Source organism: Chiloscyllium punctatum, chromosome 48, assembly GCF_047496795.1.
Source record: "Chiloscyllium punctatum isolate Juve2018m chromosome 48, sChiPun1.3, whole genome shotgun sequence".
Taxonomy (NCBI): Eukaryota; Metazoa; Chordata; class Chondrichthyes; order Orectolobiformes; family Hemiscylliidae; genus Chiloscyllium; species Chiloscyllium punctatum.
Window position 1 is genome coordinate 47,310,185 of NC_092786.1, and position 20,303 is coordinate 47,330,487.

The following is a 20,303-nucleotide window of genomic DNA, read 5'->3' on the forward strand; positions in this document are numbered from 1 at the left end:
ATCATGAAAGATTGACCGTGATTGACACAATATCGCACTGTTTGCGGCGGAGAATTGTAGAACTCACTGAGTGTGGTGCTGGAAAAGCAAAGCCAGTCAGGCAGCATCTAAGTAGCAGGAGAACTGAGGTTTCGAGCATAAGCTCTTCATCAGGAATAAGCTCAATCCTGACCTTGTTCCTAATTAAGGGCTTATGCCCGAAACATTGATTCTCCTGCTCCTCGGACACTGCCTGACCTGCCGTGCTTTTCCAGCCCCACATTCTTGACTCTGATCTCCAGCATCTGCTGTCCTCACTTTCTCCTACCTTAATTCTTTGGCCGAGCTAATTTTCATCTTTCCATCCTGGAGAAGGTCTACTGTGAGAGGCCCACACGACATTTCGTTACGTCAATGAAGTAATCTATGTATCTCTAGATGGTGAGTTATTTAACTGTGGGAGTCTGGTCCTGTCCCCACAGTCATTAGCTCCTCTGATTGGAATCACCAATTGGTAAACAAACCCAGCTGACGTTTTTACATTTTTTTTTAAAGTTGCATAAGGAGTTGCACTGTGTTGAAATGGATTGGCACTGATGGCTACATGTAAAGCAAGTAACATTGAATTAAATAGTCCACGACAACAATCTACAACGTCTATTTAGGAGGACTCTCCAAAAGCAAATAGGACTCAGGACTGAAACTACAGTGAGATCTCTCAATAAAAGTAAGATTTCTTTTCCCCCAGGAACTGATGTGAGTGAGGGTAGTTACACAATTTGCAGTCAATTCCAGTCAGTTTGGATATTTTCTCATTTTTTCAAAGATGCTGAGATATACCCCTGGAGCAGGTGGGACTGCAACCCAGGTCTTCTGGTTCTGAGGTAGGGATACTACTGTTGTGTCACAGGAGCCTTAGACATTTTTACAATAATTGCATTACTATTTGACATATATTTCTACTCAACTGTGCAGAGATGTCAGTATACACCTCAGGATCCCAGACCTCCTGGCTTAGAAGTAAGGACAATACCACTACACCACAACAGCCCTAAATCCAGCCATTTATACTGGCCTGTCCTCCTGGTGGTAACTGGCATCTGAAATACTAAATCATCTTCATTCTGGCCAGTGATCTTAGTGACGCTATTTTGATCTTGACCACCCACTCCAGAGCTAATGGAGTTAGCTGTGACATTGTAACTCAGATTAGGTAAATCAGCCATTAAGGCAACAGAGGCCTGGACCTACCTCATCTGTGAGGTTTAGCTACCCACTGGATTAAATTTAAAGGGGTGTCACCTTTGGGACCTTAGCTTGCAAGTTGAAATGTCCGATTGCATTGAACTGTGACATTGCCAAGATTGTTCCATGCCATGGACTTGGATGGTATCAAGGAGAAATATTTCGAGAAGTGAGGTCATCAAAGGTTTAATATTGGCTAATTTTGGCAACATCTTAGTACAGAGTCGAGAGTGTGGTGCTGGAAAAGCACAGCCGGTCAGGCAGCATCCCAGGAGCAGGAGAATCGACGTTTCAGGCATAAGACCTTCATCAGGAATGATGCTCGAAAAGTCGATTCTGGTGCTCCTTGGATGCTGCTTGACCTGCTGTGCTTTTCCAGCACCACACTCTCGACTCTGATCTTCAGCATTGCAGTCCTCATTTTCTCCTAACATATTCTGGGTCAAAATGTAGAACCTTGCAGGACATCAGCACAGATTACAGAATTTCATATGGTATTGGATTGTGAGCTCATGGGGTATGGGGATATAATGAGCACATTAATGGGATACTGGGGCCTGACCTTCAAATAAAGACAGGAATGTGATTCCTGATACCACAGGGTTGTTGTTAGCACCATCGTTTAGCCAGACCATAGAGGCTTCTCCCTCATTATAGAGAGAAGTGAAGCGACTGGTAGTGATTTAAGCTGAGGGCCACTAGCCTTCACACGAGGGAAGGGGTTGAGAAGGAGAGTCCTTCAACACTATTGGCATCACATTGCTCTATAAACCAATGATCCAGCTGACTGAGGCTAAACCTATTCCCATATCACAGGGCCTGATGTAGGATCTCATGAAATATTGGGATCTGATGTAGAATCGAAGCTGAAAGTGTGTTGCTGGAAAAGCGCAGCAGGTCAGGTAGCATCCAAGGAGCAGGAGAATCGACGTTTCGGGCATGAGCCCTTCTTTAGGAAGATTCTAATTCTGATTACATATGTAAGGTAGAAAGTTGCAATTCATTTCTGTCCAAATATGTATGATTTTTGATTTCTTCACTGCAAAAGTAATTGTAGTGTCATTTGGTAAATTAATGCTGAGAGTCAACAAGTGTGATGCTGGAATTCCTGAAGAAGGGCTCATGCCCGAAATGTGAATTCTCCTGCTCCTTGGAGTTTGCACAAAACCTTTAATTCTGATTACATTTGTAAGGTAGAAAGTTGCAATTCATTTCTGTCCAAAGATGTTTGATTTTTGATTTCTTCTCTGCAAAAGTAATTGTAGTTCCATTTGGTAAATTAATGCTGAGATACTGCTGAGAGTCGACAAGTCAGGCAGCATCCAAGGATCAGGACAGTTGACATTTCAGGCATAAGCCCTTCATCAGGAATTCCAGCGCCACACTTGTCGACTCTCAGCAGTATCTCAGCATTAATTTACCAAATGGAACTACAATTACTTTTGCAGAGAAGAAATCAAAAATCAAACATCTTTGGACAGAAATGAATTGCAACTTTCTACCTTACAAATGTAATCAGAATTAAAGGTTTTGTGCAAACCAAACTCACAATTTAGTTATCTATTTAGGTTACATTGTAATATTAAAGCCAACATGAATCAGAGGACATTTTTCTGTTTCTGTACGTCTTCATTTAAAACAATGACCGAGTGAATTCTTTAACCTAGTTTTTGATAACAGCTTTTGTCACCCAGAATCAAAGCTACCAGTCAATGTAAAAGTTCAGAATTCCCCGGGTTGAGGTTTGATGAATCTTTCTGCAATTAGCTTTGACAGGAACTGGGATTATTCTGATAGATAATAATTGGGTCATCTCAGCAAAAATAAATGAGCTACCTTATCTCTCACATTCCTATCATGGAGATTTAATGTTGCTCTTTAATCAGTGTTTATAGTGAACTGATCCCTACATCAAACATTGGCTCTCTTGGCATTTGTTTCGTAGTAACCTATGCATCTTTGGGATGCAGTATCAGCATTTTAAATCACTGAATCCCTACAGGCATTGAGTCCACACTGCCCCTCCAAAGCGCATCATATTCAGACCCACACCCTTCCCATGGCTAATCCACCTAGCCAACACATCCCTGGATGTTATGGGCAATTTGGCATGGCCATTCTACCCAAGCTGCACATCTTTGGACTGTGGGAGGAACCCAGAGCATCCAAAGGAAACCCACGGGGACACAGGGTGATATCCAAACTCCACACAGATGGTCACCCGAGGGTGAAATCGAACCTGGGTCCCTGGTGCTGTGAGGCAGTAGTGCTAACCACTGATCTACCATGTTGCCTCAAGATGGCACAGAGAGAGGAATCAGGGGGACAGTAGAGAAAAGAAAAATAGGTGAGTAATATTTTTCTAACTCAACATGAGCATTGCCACAGGAAATCCACTTACATCAAAATACAAAGTGTATGTTTGCCATGCTTCAGAAACTATGCTTTGATGGTAAGCAAAACAATAAAAATGACAAAGTTCAGCAATCACAGTGAAAGAAGCCACAGATTGTGCTCAGAGCATGCTTAGTTGTAGCAATTAAATCTCACAGACTTAAAAGGAAATGCCTGTTGGTTATATGGGTCAGGAAATCCCTGAGAGATGTTCCCACATTGTTGGCAGAAGCGGTGCTGAAACCCCTGCAGTTTTAAGGACATTCCTGCCCCTGCACTTCCATCTCACTGATCACGTGGATCTTGATATTGTCTCTGTCTATTAAAGATAAAGCGTTTGCTTCACATACAGTCAAATAGAAAAGGTGCCATTTTACTTCTTCCTGCTTACAATGGGGCTGCCAGCACAATACAAAATTTGCATGAATTAAAATCACTTTGTGTTTTTGTTTGCAATTCTTTTGATACACAAATGAAAGGGCGTGACCTCATTGGAGGTCAGGTTCACTTCTAAACACAGAGCTGTGCTGAACTCTGAATTAAAATGGAGATGAAGACAGTACTCATTTCCAGGTTGAACAGTCACGGACTGAGAGACTTGAGTGTCACTCACATAAAAGGTTATCAGAGCATGGTCAGAGAGAGTGAAGCTGGGACCTCATCGATCTTCCAGGTTATCTTCAGTCTGTCAGCATGCTGCACACAAAGCTCATAATTATTCACTCGCATCATAATTCTCTGCAAACTCTCTACCTGTACTTGTATGAGCACAGTTCATTCCACATAAATGGCACTTGAGATCAAAAGCTAACATTGCAGCAATATCTTATTCAAAATTACAATAAAGGAATATCAACAATTCAAACTGGACTGGGCCACTCATTTTTCACTACTGTTCTTCCACTGAATGACTGAACTTCGATCTAAATTGATAATCCTCTGGGACTACTAAACCAGAGGTCTGGGACACAGGTTCAAATCTCACCCCAGCTGTTGGTGGCATTTCAATTCTATTAATACATTTGAAATTGAAAGCGCATCTCACTGATTCTGATTGCTGTAAAATCCCAGGGAATGTCATTCACGGAAGGGAATGTGTTATCCTTACCTGGCCTATGTGTTACTCTAGATCCACAACAATGTGGTTGACTCTTAACTGCCCCCAAAATGATCTAGAGGGCCACGCAATTTGAGGGCAGTTAGGGGTGGACAACAAATGTGTGCCAGTGACACTCATGTCCCATAAAATAATTTTAAATAGTCTACACTACTCCACTATCACTGATGTCTACTAAATGTCTATTAATCTATATCTTCAGTATTCCCCATATACCATCAAGGCCTAATACTTCCACTCATTCCCTGACTGTAAGCTCTAACATTGCATGCCCATATACTTCCTCTTGTTATTGTATAGTTATTCCTGTCTATTACAATACTCCTGCTGTCCTTCTAAGCGCTGCAGTAGCTGTGCTGCCATTGTTACCCAGTTTATTTCTACCACAGCAGTACTGTGGTTGGTTGGTCTGTCCATTGCAGTGCCTATACTGTTATTTTTATTCTTATTGCAGTTTGCAATTTTTGAAAAGACTTGTAGCTCAGGTTGATGATAAGTGTGTAAGTTAGCTCACTGAGCTGGAAGGTTTGTTTTCAGATGTTTCATCACCATACTAGGTACCATCATCAGTGAGAGTCTCTCATGAAGCACTGGTGCTATGTCCCGCCTGTCTATTTATAGGGCTTGGTTTCTTAAAGTGGGTGATGTCATTTCCAGTTCTTATTCTCAGAGACTCTCACTGATGATGTTACCTAGTATGGTGATGAAATGTCTGAAAACAAATCTTCAAGCTCAGCGAGCAAACTTAGAGACTTATTGAGTTCTTTCTAAGTAGCAGAATGGTGACCATATCCTTTCTGCTGACAGCAGTCTCCCAACTTACAATCTCATCTCGAATATTAAGAAGGACTCTGGGGTTATTGTCAGCTTTGTACTGGCTCAAAGCCAACAATAACACTTTAATAAATTGATCCATAATAATCTAATTTTTTTTTGCTGAGTGATCAGTAATCACAGCTTAAAATCAACACCTAGAAAATTAAAGTACACTTGGGATATATTTCTCTTGACAGAAAATTACTAACCCCAACTTATCAAATGAGAGATGGTTTAATAATGGTTTCCCCTAATAATCCTGCAGTCTAAGGTTAAATTCAGAAGCTCCATGTATACAGGTACAGTACCCACACCTGGAAATCTAGCAGTCTGGAAACCAGAACTGAGCAAAAATCAGACATTTGTCTCTCTCTGGCCTCTGCTTAACATTTACAGCATGTTTTGTCATAATGTGCAATGTCATGAGGTAAAAGCAGAAAATTGGTGGTGGGTAATGATGATTATTTGAAGTGCACATGCAGTTATGATGGATTGAATGGCCTCTTTTTGCACTGTAATGCTTCTGTGATTCCATGATACAATTTACCCTGTTTGCTTGTGTCTATTTTTTGCACTGAGTAGCTGACCTGGACTTTTTCATGAGGAGAAAGTGAGGACTGCAGATACTTTCCTGTAGAAGGGCTTATGCCCGAAACGTCGATTCTCCTGCTCTTTGGATGCTGCCTGACCTGCTGCGCTTTTCCAGCAACACATTTTTCAGCTGTGCTTTTCATGATCCAAAGTATTTTTGGAATGGTGCATGGACCTTTCACTGAAAATGAATGATTTAAGTAGAGGCCAAAAATCTTTTGTAGGTTTGCAGGTGTTGGGTAAAGGATAACTCAAAATCCACAGAAGTCTATCATCCAGCATGATGCTGAGGTTGCAGATTTGAAAGCGTCTATTGTTTTCTTTACATACCAAATCATCATTGAATCTTGATGCCTGGAGAATATATGCTCAATACTGTAATTCCTGTTAACAGCAAGCCACTGTTCTTACTAATTAATCAGTCAAGGATGAAGGACAAAGCAAGGTCTGAATGCGCTTCATGCAGCTTTGATAATTTTCAGGTGTTTAGCCTCTTTGCACCTGTGACACAAGTGATCAGTCTTGGTGTGCAGAGAGCACGGAGACTTCATAATGTCTGAAAGATGACATCTTTACATTGTTAATTAACAATCCAAGTGACTTGTGAAACTTGATTGCATTCAATGGCTGATGCACCCATTCAAATAATTTTCTGCATAATTCTAACTACTGAGGAACGTGTTCCAGACATTAGGTAGCTCATATATTAACCATCCCCCCAGGAATTCAGCACAATCTTCTCTCTAGTTGCCTATAAAGCAAGACAGTATAGTCACCTTTCAAACATGACCCAATCACTCTCATACTCTGGGACCTTGTTACATTGATCAGCTGACACAGAGAACTACTGACACCGTCTGGTTCACCACCAGGAGTTTAGGAGACTTTTCACCAAGTCTCTCAAGATACAGTATGTTGATCACCTGATTAATTTGGAGGATCTCACATTATCAGCAATGCAATGTTGCTAGAGTCAGGGGTTGGATCTTGTTACAAACCTCAATGCTCAAGTTCCTCAAAGCAATCAAGAATACAAAAAGCATCTTTTAGTTTCTCCTGATCAAGCCATTATCGGGGAATTCCATTCATTGTATTATTTTCAGACAGATTGATCCAGTGACCAGATCAATCCTCTCATTGCTTTGTAGTAACTTTTCCATTTTACGGCTAGTCGGGGTGAAATTTCCTTACCCTGCCAACTAACGACATGCCATCTACATGTCTCATCTATCTAAGATTCTGTGCAGTCTTTGTAATGTATTTTTAATATATTGTGGAGAGAAATGGACTGATTGAGGACTGTCAACATTAATTTGTAGAACAAGGATCACATTTAACTAATTAATTTGTTTGCTTTGTGGAAATTACAGGACATATAAACAAAGAATATCCAACAGATGGTTTTCGGAAAGTAATTGAAAGCGTTCCAAAGGAGAGATGTGCTCTGGAACTTCAAGGACATAATAACAAAGAGAATGCGCTGCATGGATAGCAAGATGAAAAGCAATGAGGTCAGGTAAATGGATGCGCATCGGCTGGTGGCTCATGCTGTGCTCCAGGATCAGTTCTGGCATTGCTTTTGCTTTCCGTTCCAAGTAATACTTTTGATGTAGGCACCAATGGAAGAATATGCATGCTTGCTGATATCAAATTGTGAAGGATAATGCAGAAGGTTGCAAAAAAGCATAGATAGGCATTCAACAGTGTGTGGTGTTTGGACATGGTAAGGGGAGAAAACCATTCCGAGATGGAATATCTGAGTGGAAATAGTAGATAAAGAAGAATTGATTAATATGTTTAAACAGGAAGTGGAAAAAGCCTGAGCAAAAAAAAAGTCAGGAAAGCACAGAGGAATGTGATCAGATGAAAGGTCAGACACAGGAAAGTCATGGTGGACTGAATGGTTTCTGTCTATGTTGTAAACATCCCTAATTTAGGGCAGCAGTGAAGTAATAAATTCTGGAATGACAGAAGGGGTATGTGCGATAAATAGTGAGAGTTAAAGCAAAGTGACAGAGATATAGAATGAAAAAAACACAGATCTTTAGAAGTGCAATTAAAAATTGGAATAAATTTAGATTTTGGACATTACGCAGGACAAAATTGAAGAAAAAAAAGTGAGCAAGGTACTGTTGAAAACCATTTTGGAAAATTGCAGTAGCTCATTATCATGGACAAAATGGAGTAACTGATAGATTGGCCACAGTGACGGCTAAAAAGAGGAAATGCAGCTATTGAGGGAAAGTTTCAAGAATTGGAACTTTTTTTGTTCAAATGCAAAACATGCAGCAAAAATCAAAACAAGATGTCCAATATTCTGAATAGATTTGTGTTAGTAGAGAAATGCTGTTTTCACTGTTTGGGAAATGTGGCCCAAACTGAGGACAATCACTTTAAGAATTATATCACATTGTGGATTAGTAGTACATGGAATATTTTAAGAGAAAGGCAATAAAAATATTTAAAAGGGGATTGGTTAAGAATTTTAAAATGAATAATGTGAAGCTTACATGGAATAGATTAGGAATTTGGATAAAGGTCGACAGTCCCAGGTGAAGAGATAGTACTAACATGAGCATAATGGGTGAGTAGCTTATTTCTGCAAGTTACCGCAGGGCAAAATTTATAACTGGGGGAAAGGCAATTACGATGTGATTAGGCAAGATTTAGGATGCATGGGGAAGGAAACTGCAGGGGATGGACACGGTTGAAAATTGGAGCTTATTCAAGGAACAGCTACTGTGGATCCTTGATAAGTATGTACCAGTCAGGCAAGGAGGACATTGTTGAGGGCGGGAGTCATAAGGAAATTGAATCTCTTGTCAAGAGGAAGGAGAAGGCTTATGTTACAATGAGATGCGATGCCTCATTTAGGGTGCTTGAGAGTTACAAGTTAGCCAGGAAAGACCAAAAGAGAGACTAAGAAGAGCCAGGAGGGGACATAGGAAGTAGTTGGCGGATAGGATCAAGGAAAACCCAAAGGCTTTCTACAGGTATATTGGGAATAAAAGAACAACTAGAGTAAGATTAGGGCCAGTCAAACATAGCAGTGGGAAGTTGTGTTTGGAGTCATTGGAGATAGGGGAAGCACTAAATGAATACTTTTCATCAGTATTCACACTAGAAAAAGGCAATGTGGTCGTGGAGAATACTGAGATACAGACTACTAGACTAGATGGGATTGAGGTGCATAAGGAGGAGGTATTAACAATTCTGGAAAGTGTAAAAATAGATAAGTCCCCTGGGCCTGATGGGATTTACCCTCAGATTCTCTGGGAAGTCAGAGAGGAGATTGCCGAGCCTATGGCTTTCATCTTCATATCATCATTGTAAACAGGAATAGTGCCAGAAGATTGGAGGATAACAAATGTTGTTCCCTTGTTCGAGAAGGGGAGGACAGACAACCCTGGAAATTATAGACCTGTGAGCTTTACTTTGATTGTGGATAAAGTATAGGAAAAAGGTTATAAGAACAGGATTTATAATAATCTAGAAAGGAAAAAGTTGATTAGGGATAGTCAACGCAGTTTTGTGAAGGGTAGGTCATGCCTTATTGAGTTCTTTGAGAAGGTGACAAAACAGATAGATGAGGATAAAGCAGTGGATGTGGTGTATATGGATTTCAATAAGGCATTTGATAAGGATCCCCCAGTAGGCTGTTGTACATAATACAGAAACATGGGTATAAGGGTGATTTAGTGATTTGGATCAGAAATTGGCCAGCTGAAAGAAGACAGAGGATGATGGTTGATGGGAAATAATCATCCTGGAGCTTAGTGATTTGTTGGTTGCCACAAAGATCTGTTTTGGATCCACTGTTTGTTGTCATTTTTATAAATGACCTGGATGAGGGCATAGAAGGATGGATTAGTAAATTTGCGGATGACACTAAGGTCAGTAGACTTGTGGATAGTGACGAAGGATGTTGTAGGTTACAGAGAGGCATTGATAAGCTATAGAACTGGGTTGAGATGTGGCAAATGGAGAAAAATGTGGAAAAGTGTGAGGTGATTCACTTTGGAAGGAGTAACAGGAATGCAGAGTACTGGGCTAATGGTAAGATTCTTGGTAACGTAGATGAGCAGAGAGATCTTGGTGTCCAGGTGTATAGATCCTTGAAAGTTGCCAACCAGGTTGATAGGATTGTTAAGAAGGCATTCAGTGTGTTAGCTTTTATTGGTAGAGGGATTGAGTTTCGGGACCATGAGGTCATGCTGCAGCTATACAAAACTCTCGTGTGGCCACATTCGGAGTACTGTGTACTGTTCTGGTCACCACATTATAGGAAGAATGTGGAAGCTTTAGAAAGGGTTGAGAGGAGATTTACTAGGACAATGCCTGGTATGGAGGCAAGGTCTTACGAAGAAAGGCTGAGGGACTTGAGGGTGTTTTCATTAGAGAGAAGAAGGTTGAGCGGTGACTTAATTGAGACATATAAGATAATTAGAGGGTTAAATAGATTGGACAGTGAGAGCCTTTTTCCTTGGATAGGCAATGGCTAGCATGAGGGGATGTAGCTTTAAATTGAGGGGTGATAGATATCGGACAGATGTCAGAGGTAATTTCTTTACTCAGAGAGTAGTAGGGGCGTAGAACATACTGCCTGCAACAGTAGTAGACTTGCCAACTGTAAGGGCATTTAAATGGATGGGCATATGGACGAGAAGTGTAGGTTAGATGGGCTTCAGATTGGTTCCACAGGTCGGCGCAACATCGAGGGCTGAAGGGCCTGTACTGCGCTGTAATGTACTATGTTCTATGTTCTAAGTTTTATTACTACATCAGCTAAGGATAGTGAGTTATCCACAACTGCAGCATTCAAAATTGTGATGATGGTTTCCCATGTGGGTCTGTTTTGGGGCCTCAGTTATTCATATTATTCATTCATTTCTTGAATAATGGCATAGAAAGTTATATCTCCAAATGTATGGGTGATACCAAGTTAAGCAGCATTATAGACAGTGTAGATGGTAGCATGAAATTACAAGACTGTGGCAGATGGAGTTCAATGTAAGCAAGTGTGAGGTTATTCATTTTGGACTGAAAAAGGATAGATAAGGGTACTTTCTAGATGGCATAAAGTTAAATAAGGTAGCTGTCCAAATAGTCTTGGGGTTCAGGTACATAGATCTTTAAAATGTTATAAATAGGTGCAGAAAATAATCAAGAAAGCTAATGAAATGCTGGCGTTTATATCAAGAGGGCTGGAGTACAAGGGATGCAGAAGTAATGCTACAGTTACACAAAATCCTGGTTAGACCTCACTTGGAGTACTGTGGGCAGACCTGGGCACCACACCTTAGGAAGGACACATTGACTTTTGAAGGAGTACAATGTAGGTTTACAAAAATAATACCTGGACTTCAGGGTTTAAGCCAGGAGGAGAGATTACACAAATTAGACCCGTTTTCTCTAGAATTTAGGTTAAAGGTGATCTGATCAAAGTCTTCAAGATATTAACAGGAAAAATCATGATGGATAAAGATAAATTATTTCCACTGGCTGGGGATTTAGGATGAGAGAGCACAGTTTGAGAATTATTGCCAGACCATTCACACTTAAGGAAGATGTTAGGAAGAACTTCCATACACAAAGGGTGATAGAACTCTCTTCCACAAACATTAGTGGATGTTGGATCAGTTGTTAATTTTGAACCTAAAATAGATTGTTTTTGTTAAGCCAAGGTTTTAAAGGTTGTCAGCCAAAGGTAGGTATTAGGGAGTTAGTTTGGCTACAGATCGGTCGTGATCTCATTGAATGGTGGAACAGGTCAAAGGGCTAAATAGCCTACTCCCCTTCCTATGTTCCTAGTTGCTTACTGTTTTAGAAGGAGAGGCCATTGAATCAATTCCATATTTACACTCGCACATGATGACAGATATGATCATGAAAGTCAGGGTTTGTTGAATGATTCCTCCATGTTTTCTGAAGTTCACAAGTGTGCACAACAATCATTCCTCATCATTGAAAGTGCAACTCTGGGGCTGTGCATCATTCTCTACAACTACACGTCAGTCCACCACCTGAATAGGAAAGCAGCAAAACCCAATAACTTCTCCTGGAAAGTGCCAAGGATTTGTATATTGATGTTATTGCAGGCTGGTTTCAGTTGGAAATAGTTATTCAGATGCTTAAGTGTAATGTCAGGCTCTTGTAGACCCTTACTTTTGGTACATAGGATTCAATCTGTATTCGCTTAATGTTGCTGGTACAATCCTTAGCTCAGAACATTTTAATGTGCAGAGGTTATGGCTTTTAGAAGCTGTGGCTAGCTTAGTATTTGCCCATTGCTTGTGAGAATTTGTGCTATTATTGAGATTGGTCACTTAAATGTGCTGTCTAAATAGATACTATCGGATGCAGTCTTCAAAGGAAAAGTAGCTCCAACGATGATGATAAAATTGGAAATGATCGAACCTTGTGCACTGTGCAAGTGATGGAGATCACAGTGGGGTGAATGCTTGGCAGGCATGCCCCTCGCTGCTTTGTTGACATTTTCTGATTCTGTGTGTTTCTTTCTTGCGAAATAAAATGCCTACTGGAATAATCATTTTTTATAGAAATTTGTGTCATAAACAAGGTATATGGTTAACTTAGTTGTGGTTTGCTATCTGGCTCCTTTGGCTAGTGATTCATAGTGCACATCAAAATACTGGAAAGTTTCAAAATCTTGGAAGAAGAAACATTTACCTATACATTTTACACAAGCAGAGCTCAATTTTGTATTTTAACAAAAAACTCCAACACTACAAATCCACTTTAGTGAATTTCAGCTTATTCCTTCATAATTGATGGAATATTTGATATAGGCAGGTTAGGTTACAATATGTTCATGTCCCACTTCACACTCGGTGTCACTATCTATTGTATGTCAAACAGAATATCTCAATATTCACAGAGAAACAAAATCTTCATTGCTAAATGTCCCCTGAAAAGCTACTAGAAATCGGATATTCCAGATGTAACAAAAGAATTCAACAGTCATTTGGTTTTGGCCTCTACTCAGGGTTGTTTTCTCAGGTGCACATCTTTATTGACTTGCCAACTTACTGAGTGCTGTTCACTGGCACATATGTTGACAAGGGTCTTTTCATAAATCAGTTAGAAATATAGTGGGACTTCCAAATCTTATTCTCCAGGAAGTCAGTGCATCCTTCTCTGGCCTTTAACAGCAAAACTGTGAAAGATGGCAATCTATACTGACATTATTTCTCTGGCAATTGGAAGGCCCCCCTAAAGAAACTGTCACATAATTAACAAAAATTTAGCCAAACAGCAGTCACATGAATGCACCCAGTTACTTTCTGGAAAGTTGTGGTTCAGTTTTCTTGGCTTGTAATAAACATGACAAAGAAACAATCTGCTGCTGTTCTCCAAAGTTGAGACTGACTAGACGTCAAATCAGTCTTGATCAACACTTTCTGAGACAGATTACAACCTCCATTCCAAACTCTCCATGCAAAAGGCGGTGCCTTGCAGGGTTTGGTACTGACTGCCAAATGGTTTTTACAGTGTTTTGCTGTTCACACGTGCACCTGCTATTTATTATTGAGTGTTGTACAGCAAAAGGTAATTATGGCAGATGATGCACATTGTTTTAATGACACAAATACAATTGTACTTACATGTCTCTGGATATTTCCCGAGGCTGTGAGCCTGACGGAAATACTGAGGATTTTCAATCACTGGGATCCGGGTCATCCCAATAACGACAGCGTCTGGTCCAACATCCATGGATGAGGGTGTGATAATCCCATGGTTGATGTGGTGGAGTGGGCTTCCAGAATCTTCCTCACCACTGATCACAGCTACTGGCCCTGTAACAGAGAAAAGGAAACACACATCAAGTTTGCTCATGCAAACTACACCAGGATTAATCACTTTAGACCACTCTGTGCCATAAGACATTACACTGCTGAGTCTACCTTCACCTTAACATGCCAAACCTAACTATGTACTTTTAATAATATATTTAAAAAATGAGATGGCATTCCCCTGTACTGTGTCTGAGATTTGATTCCTCCATATTTTCACTGCAATAACTTTTACACAATACTTCTGGCAGGTAAATACAAAGACAGGGGATTGAGTGATTTGCCAATTAATTTTACTCCTATAACTATTTTATTCTTTCGAATGTTGCATCCTATTCGATTGACATGCACTGAGGCTTACACGTGGATTGGACACACATACACTGGGGCAGATATACAGGTCGTTCTGCTATAACGTGATGGTTGTGTTCCTCTGCAAACTCGCACTATAGAAATTCACGCTATGGAAAACCACAATAGAAAATAGTACTGTACAAGATCACTATAGAAAATTGCTATACCCATTCAGTAGAAAGTTCATGTTATCCAAACAATGTTCACAATCTGCCAATTATGTTACAGCCAATTCACGCTGACGAAACATGTGTTATAGCAGTACAACCTGTACTTTTTTACTCACTACTGGAACTGATTTCCGCCATTTCTTTAATCTAGGATTAATTTCCTTAAAGTAATTTGTCTTCTAAAAACTCCAACAGTTGCCCGACATAATATTTAAAATTCCACAGGCATACCGGCCTTCCATTGTCTGAGCACTCGCATGTCACATCTTTGTTCAGAATGAGATTTGATCTCAGACCGAGTTAAGCAGATTTAAGTACAATTTCAACATACAAAACAGGGTTTATTCCCTGTTAGGGACAGGTGAAATAACCTACTTCTTCAAAGAAAACAAAGGTATCTGAGTGCAGGTGAGTCCTGGCAGATAGACAATGCAATAAGCTCACCTGATAGCTTCATTCTAAATATCCCAGGGTAATACCTCACCTCCCCCTCCAACATGCGCAATGTCAAAAGTTTCAAATTTCTCTTATTCTGATGGCAGAAGCTAATGTTTACCTGAGACTAGAATAAAGAATTAACAAGAAACGATTGCAAATGAAAGAAAATGATCAAAATGGTGTCAGAAAATAATGGACAAACTATAGTTTAATCTCTATCAAATGATCAAAATTTATTTTAACAAACATAGCTTTTGGAATAAAGTTGTTTGTTGTTACTGAAGAATATATTCTTGCATTTTTTATGCAATATATAACATTATAATTTGATTTGATTTATTACTGTTACTGTGAAAAGTATAGTTTTGTGTGCTAACCAGACAAGTTATGCCCTACGTGAGTACATCAGGGTAATAGAAGAGACTGCAGAATATAGTGTTACAGTGACAGAGAAGGTGAAGAGAAAGATCAAGTCTAATATATAAGAGTTCCATTCAAAGGTCTGGTGACAGTAGGGAATAACCTGTTCTTGAATCTGTTGATATATTTTTTCAAACTTTTATATCTTCTGCCCAACAGAAGAGGGTGGAAGAGAGTAGAACTGGGATGGGAGAAGTCTTTGATTATGTTGGCTGGTTTCCTGAGGCAGCAGGAGGTATAAAGGGAGTCAATGGAATTGAAGGCTGGTCTGTGTGATGGATTGGGCTGCATTCACTCTGCTCTGTAATTTCTTGCAGTCTTGGGCAGAACATTTGCCATACCAAGCTGTGATGCATTGGGATAGGATGCTTTCGTTGTAAGATAACGCATTTCCTTTCCTTTGTAAACATTTATCAATGATGGTGCTTGAGAAATATGACCCATGTCACTTTGTGGCACAATATTAAATCCCTCTCACATTTACTGTTTTTGACTCAAAAGCCAAACAGTTCAATCCAGTGACAATCAATATTGGTTCCCAAACTGCTGAAGAAAGATCCTTGCTGACTGCAATGCAACAGCACAAAAGGCAAAATGAAACCTTAATAATTGGACACTATGATCTATAGCTGGTGCAGTTGCTTTTCTTTTTATTTATCTTATGCATGAAGGCAGCATGACAAGGGTTTTGCTGAGACGAAATAAACTCATTATCACTTCTCTTGGAATTAAATGGTGTTATTCAGATATTTATTTACTGGCAAAGATAGGACTGATTATACTGTTTTATTGTGTTAAAGTGAAATATTTTCTTTAAAGGTAAGTGCTTTGTACAATTACTCACATTGAAATGCAGTTTTCTGGATGTAACTCATGTCAAATGCAAACTCTTGAAAACTGGATAGCTGCCAAAATAATTGAGAATGTCTTTTCTTTTTATAGACAATAGACAATAGGTGCAGGAGTAGGCCATTCTGCCCTTTGAGCCTGCACCACCATTCAATATGATCATGGCTGATCATCCTTAATCAGTATCCTGTTCCTGCCTTATCTCCATAACCCTTGATTCCACTATCCTTGAGAGTTCTATCCAACTCTTTCTTAAATGAATCCAGAGACTAGGCCTCCACTGCCCTCCGGGGCAGAGCATTCCACACATTCACCACTATCTGGGTGAAGAAGTTTCTCCTCATCTCTGTCCTAAATGGTCTACCCCGTATTTTTAAGCTGTGTCCTCTGGTTCAGCACTCACCCATCAGCGGAAACATGTTTCCTGCCTCCAGAGTGTCCAACCCTTATATGTCTCAATCAGATCCCCTCTCAGTCTTCTAAACTCAAGGGTATACAAGCCCAGTCGCTCCAGTCTTTCAGTGTAAGGTAATCCCGCCATTCCAGGAATTGACCTCGTGAACCGACGCTGCACTCCCTCAATAGCCAGAATGTCTTTCCTCAAATTTGGAGACCAGAACTGCACACAGTACTCCAGGTGTGGTCTCACCAGGGCCCTGTACAGCTGCAAAAGAACCTCTTTGCTTCTATACTCAATCCCTCTTGTTATGAAGGCCAGCATACTATTAACCTTCTTCACTACCTGCTGTACCTGCATGCTTACCTTCATTGACTGCTGTACAAGAACACCCAGATCTCTTTGTACTACCCCTTTACCTAAATTGATTCCATTTAGGTAGTAGTCTGTCTTCCTATTCTTGCCACCAAAGTGGATAACCATACATTTATCCACATTAAACTGCATCTGCCATGCATCTGACCACTCACCTAACTTACATCTACTGGATCTCCCTCGTCCATCTTCAGAGTTACATCCTCAAAAAATTCCAGAAGATTAGTCAAGCATGATTTCCCCTTCATAAATCCATGCTGACTCTGACCTATCCTGTTACTACTATCCAGATGTGTCGTAATTTCATCCTTTATAATAAACTCCAGCATCTTTCCCACCACTGAGGTCAAACTAACTGGTCTATAATTTCCTGCTTTCTTTCTCCCACCTTTCTTAAAAAGTGGTACAACATTAGCCACCCTCCAATCCACAGGAACTGATCCCGAATCTATTGAACTCTGGAAAATAATCACCAACGCACCACGATTTCTCGAGCCACCTCCTTCAGTACCCTGGGATATAGACCATCAGGCCCCGGGGACTTATCAACCTTCAGACCCAACAGTCTCTCCAAAACCAATTCCTAGCAAATATAAATTCCCTTAAGTTCAGATCCTTCAGCCACTGTTACCTCAGGGAGATTGCTTGTGTCTTCCCCAGTGAACACAGATCTGAAGTACCAATTCAATTCTTCTGCCATTTCTTTGTTCCCCATAATATATTCCCCTGTTTCTGTCTTCAAGGGCCCAATTTTAGTCTTAACCATTTTTTTGCCTTTCGCATACCTATAAAAGGTTTTACTATCCTTCTTTATATTATTGGCCAGTTTACCTTCGTACCTCATTTTTTCTCGGCGTATTTCCTTCTTAGTAATCCTCTGTTGTTCTTTAAAAGCTTCCCAATCCTCCGTTTTCCCACTTATCTTTGCTATGTTATACTTTTTCTCTTTTAACTTTATATGTTTTTTAAATTCCCTCGTCAGCCACAGCCACCTATGCCTCCTCCTAGGATCTTTCTTCCCTTTTGGAATGAACTGATCCTGCATCTTCTGCATTATACACAGAAATATCCACCATTGTTCTTCCACTGACATCCCTGCTAAGGTATTGCACCATTGAACTTTGGCCAGCTCCTCCCTCATAGCTCCATAGTTCTCTTTATTCAACAGAAATATTGTCACTTCCGATTGTACCCTCTCCCTCTCAAATTGCAGATTGAAGCTTATTGTATTATGGTCACTACTTCCCAATGGTTCCTTCACTTCGAGGTCCCTGACCAATTCTGGTTCTTTGCACAATACCAGATCCAGAATTGTCTTCTCCCTGGTCGGCTCCAGCACCAGCTGTTCTAAGAATCCATCTCTGAGGCACTCCACAAAGTCTCTTTCTTGAGGTCCAATACCATCCTGATTCTCCCAGTCTACCTGCATGTTGAAATCCCCCATAACAATTTTAGTAACATCTTTGCGGCAGGCCAATTTCAGCTCCTGATTTAACTTACATCCGACATCCAGACTACTGTTTGGGGGCCTGTAGGTAACTCCCAAGAGGGTCTTTTTACCCTTAGTATTTCTCAGCTCTATACACACTGACTCTACATCCCCTGATTCTAGGTCCCCCCACGTAAGGGACTGAATATCATCCTTTACCAACATGGCCACCCCACCCCCTCTGCCCATCAGTCTGTCCTTACAATAGCATGTGTAGCCTTGAATATTCATTTCCCAGGCCCTGTCCACTTGAAGCCACGTCTCAGTTATCCCCACAATATCGTATCTGCCAATTTCCAAAAGAGCCTCAAGCTCATCCATCTTATTCCTAATGCTTCGTGCATTCATGTATAGTATTTTTAATTTGTTACTGCCCTCACCCTTCCCATCAACTCCTATTTCACTCAACCTTACAGCATGATCCCTTTTTGAGTTTTCTGCCTTATTGATACAGTTGTCTTTCTTGACTTCCCTTGTTCTAACTTTCCCTCCAATTTCCTTCTTAAACATCCAGTTTGTCCCCTCCCCCCCCCCCCCCCCCCCACCCCCGCTACTTAGTTTAAATGTAGCTGAGTTGCAGTAGCAAATCTGCCTGCCAGAATGCTGGTCCCTAACCTATTAAGGTGCAAACCGTCTCTCTTGTAGAATTTATGCTTACCACAAAACATACCCCAGTGATCCAAGAATTTAAATCCTTGCTTCCTGCACCAGTTCCCCAGCCACACGCTCAAGTCCATTATCTCCCTGTTTCTGGCCTCACCAGCCCGAGGAACTGGAAGCAAACCGGAGATAACCACCTTGGACATCCTGCTTTTCAGCCTTCTTCCTAGTTCTCCGAAGTCCCGCTGTAGTATGTTCCTCCTCTTCTTCCTGACATCATTTGTGCCGACATGTACCACCACCTCTGGCTCTTCACCTTCGTCCTTGAGTATTTCCTGCACTCTGTCTGTGATGTCTTTCACGCTGGCACCAGGAAGGCAACACACCATCCTTAAGTCCCGTCTGCTCCCACAAAAACCCTGGTCAGTTCCTCTCACTATGGAATCCCCTATTACCACGGCTCTGTGCGATGTCCAACTCTTCCGCTCTGTCTCCACGCCAACTTTTGATTGACAGACCTGGCCGCCTCGCGGACTGGCAGTGTCATCTGGCTCTACTGTTTCCAAAAGATTTAACTTGTTCCTGACAGGTACTTCCCCCGGGGTCTCTTGCACCTGTCTCCTCTCTGCCTTCCTCATCATCTGCTCTCTTCTGGTACAATTGGTGTAATAACCTCACTGAAGGTCTTGTCCAGAAAGATCTCGTTCTCTCGGATGAGCCTAAGATCCTCTTTCAACAGTGCTGCAATATGCTCTGTCAGTAGTTGAACGTGTACACACTTTCCACATTTATACGAGCCAGACACACCAGAGTCATTGACCTCCCACATCAAGCACACAGCACACTGAACCAGCTTGGCAGTCATGTCTTCACCCTGTTCGGCTGTGGTGTAATCACTTCACTCACCTCCTTGTCAAAGACTCCTGAGCTAAAGCCTCACTCTTTAATCCACAGGAACTTCCTTGGACCCTCTTTTTGGGGCAAGTCTGTGGACTTTTAATTTAGGTTAGAGGAGGAGGGAGGGAGGGAGGCCCTAATTTGTAGGACCTGGGGTCTAGAACACACCCACTCAAATAACAATCACTTATCTTCCTGACCGGCTTTACGCTTTCCCTTCACTTCTGCCCAGCTCCCGCCACTCTCTGATGCGAAAAGACCGTTGGCGTCGAGGTAAGTTCTTAAATAACAATCACTTACCTTCCCGACCAGCTTTGTGCTCTGCCTTCACTTCCGCCCAGCTCCCATCACTCTCTGA

The 20,303-nt window shown here is 41.0% G+C and overlaps 1 protein-coding gene across 1 annotated transcript in view; it reads right to left on the reverse strand.

Annotated features, from left to right (window-relative positions):
* Nucleotides 1-20,303, reverse strand: part of LOC140468981 (NT-3 growth factor receptor-like) — a 758,188-nt gene that overhangs the window by 170,610 nt on the left and 567,275 nt on the right. The window contains exon 12 of the mRNA XM_072565139.1: nucleotides 13,768-13,959. Within this exon, the coding sequence (XP_072421240.1) occupies nucleotides 13,768-13,959 (192 nt within the window). The remainder of the gene's footprint in view (nucleotides 1-13,767; nucleotides 13,960-20,303) is intronic.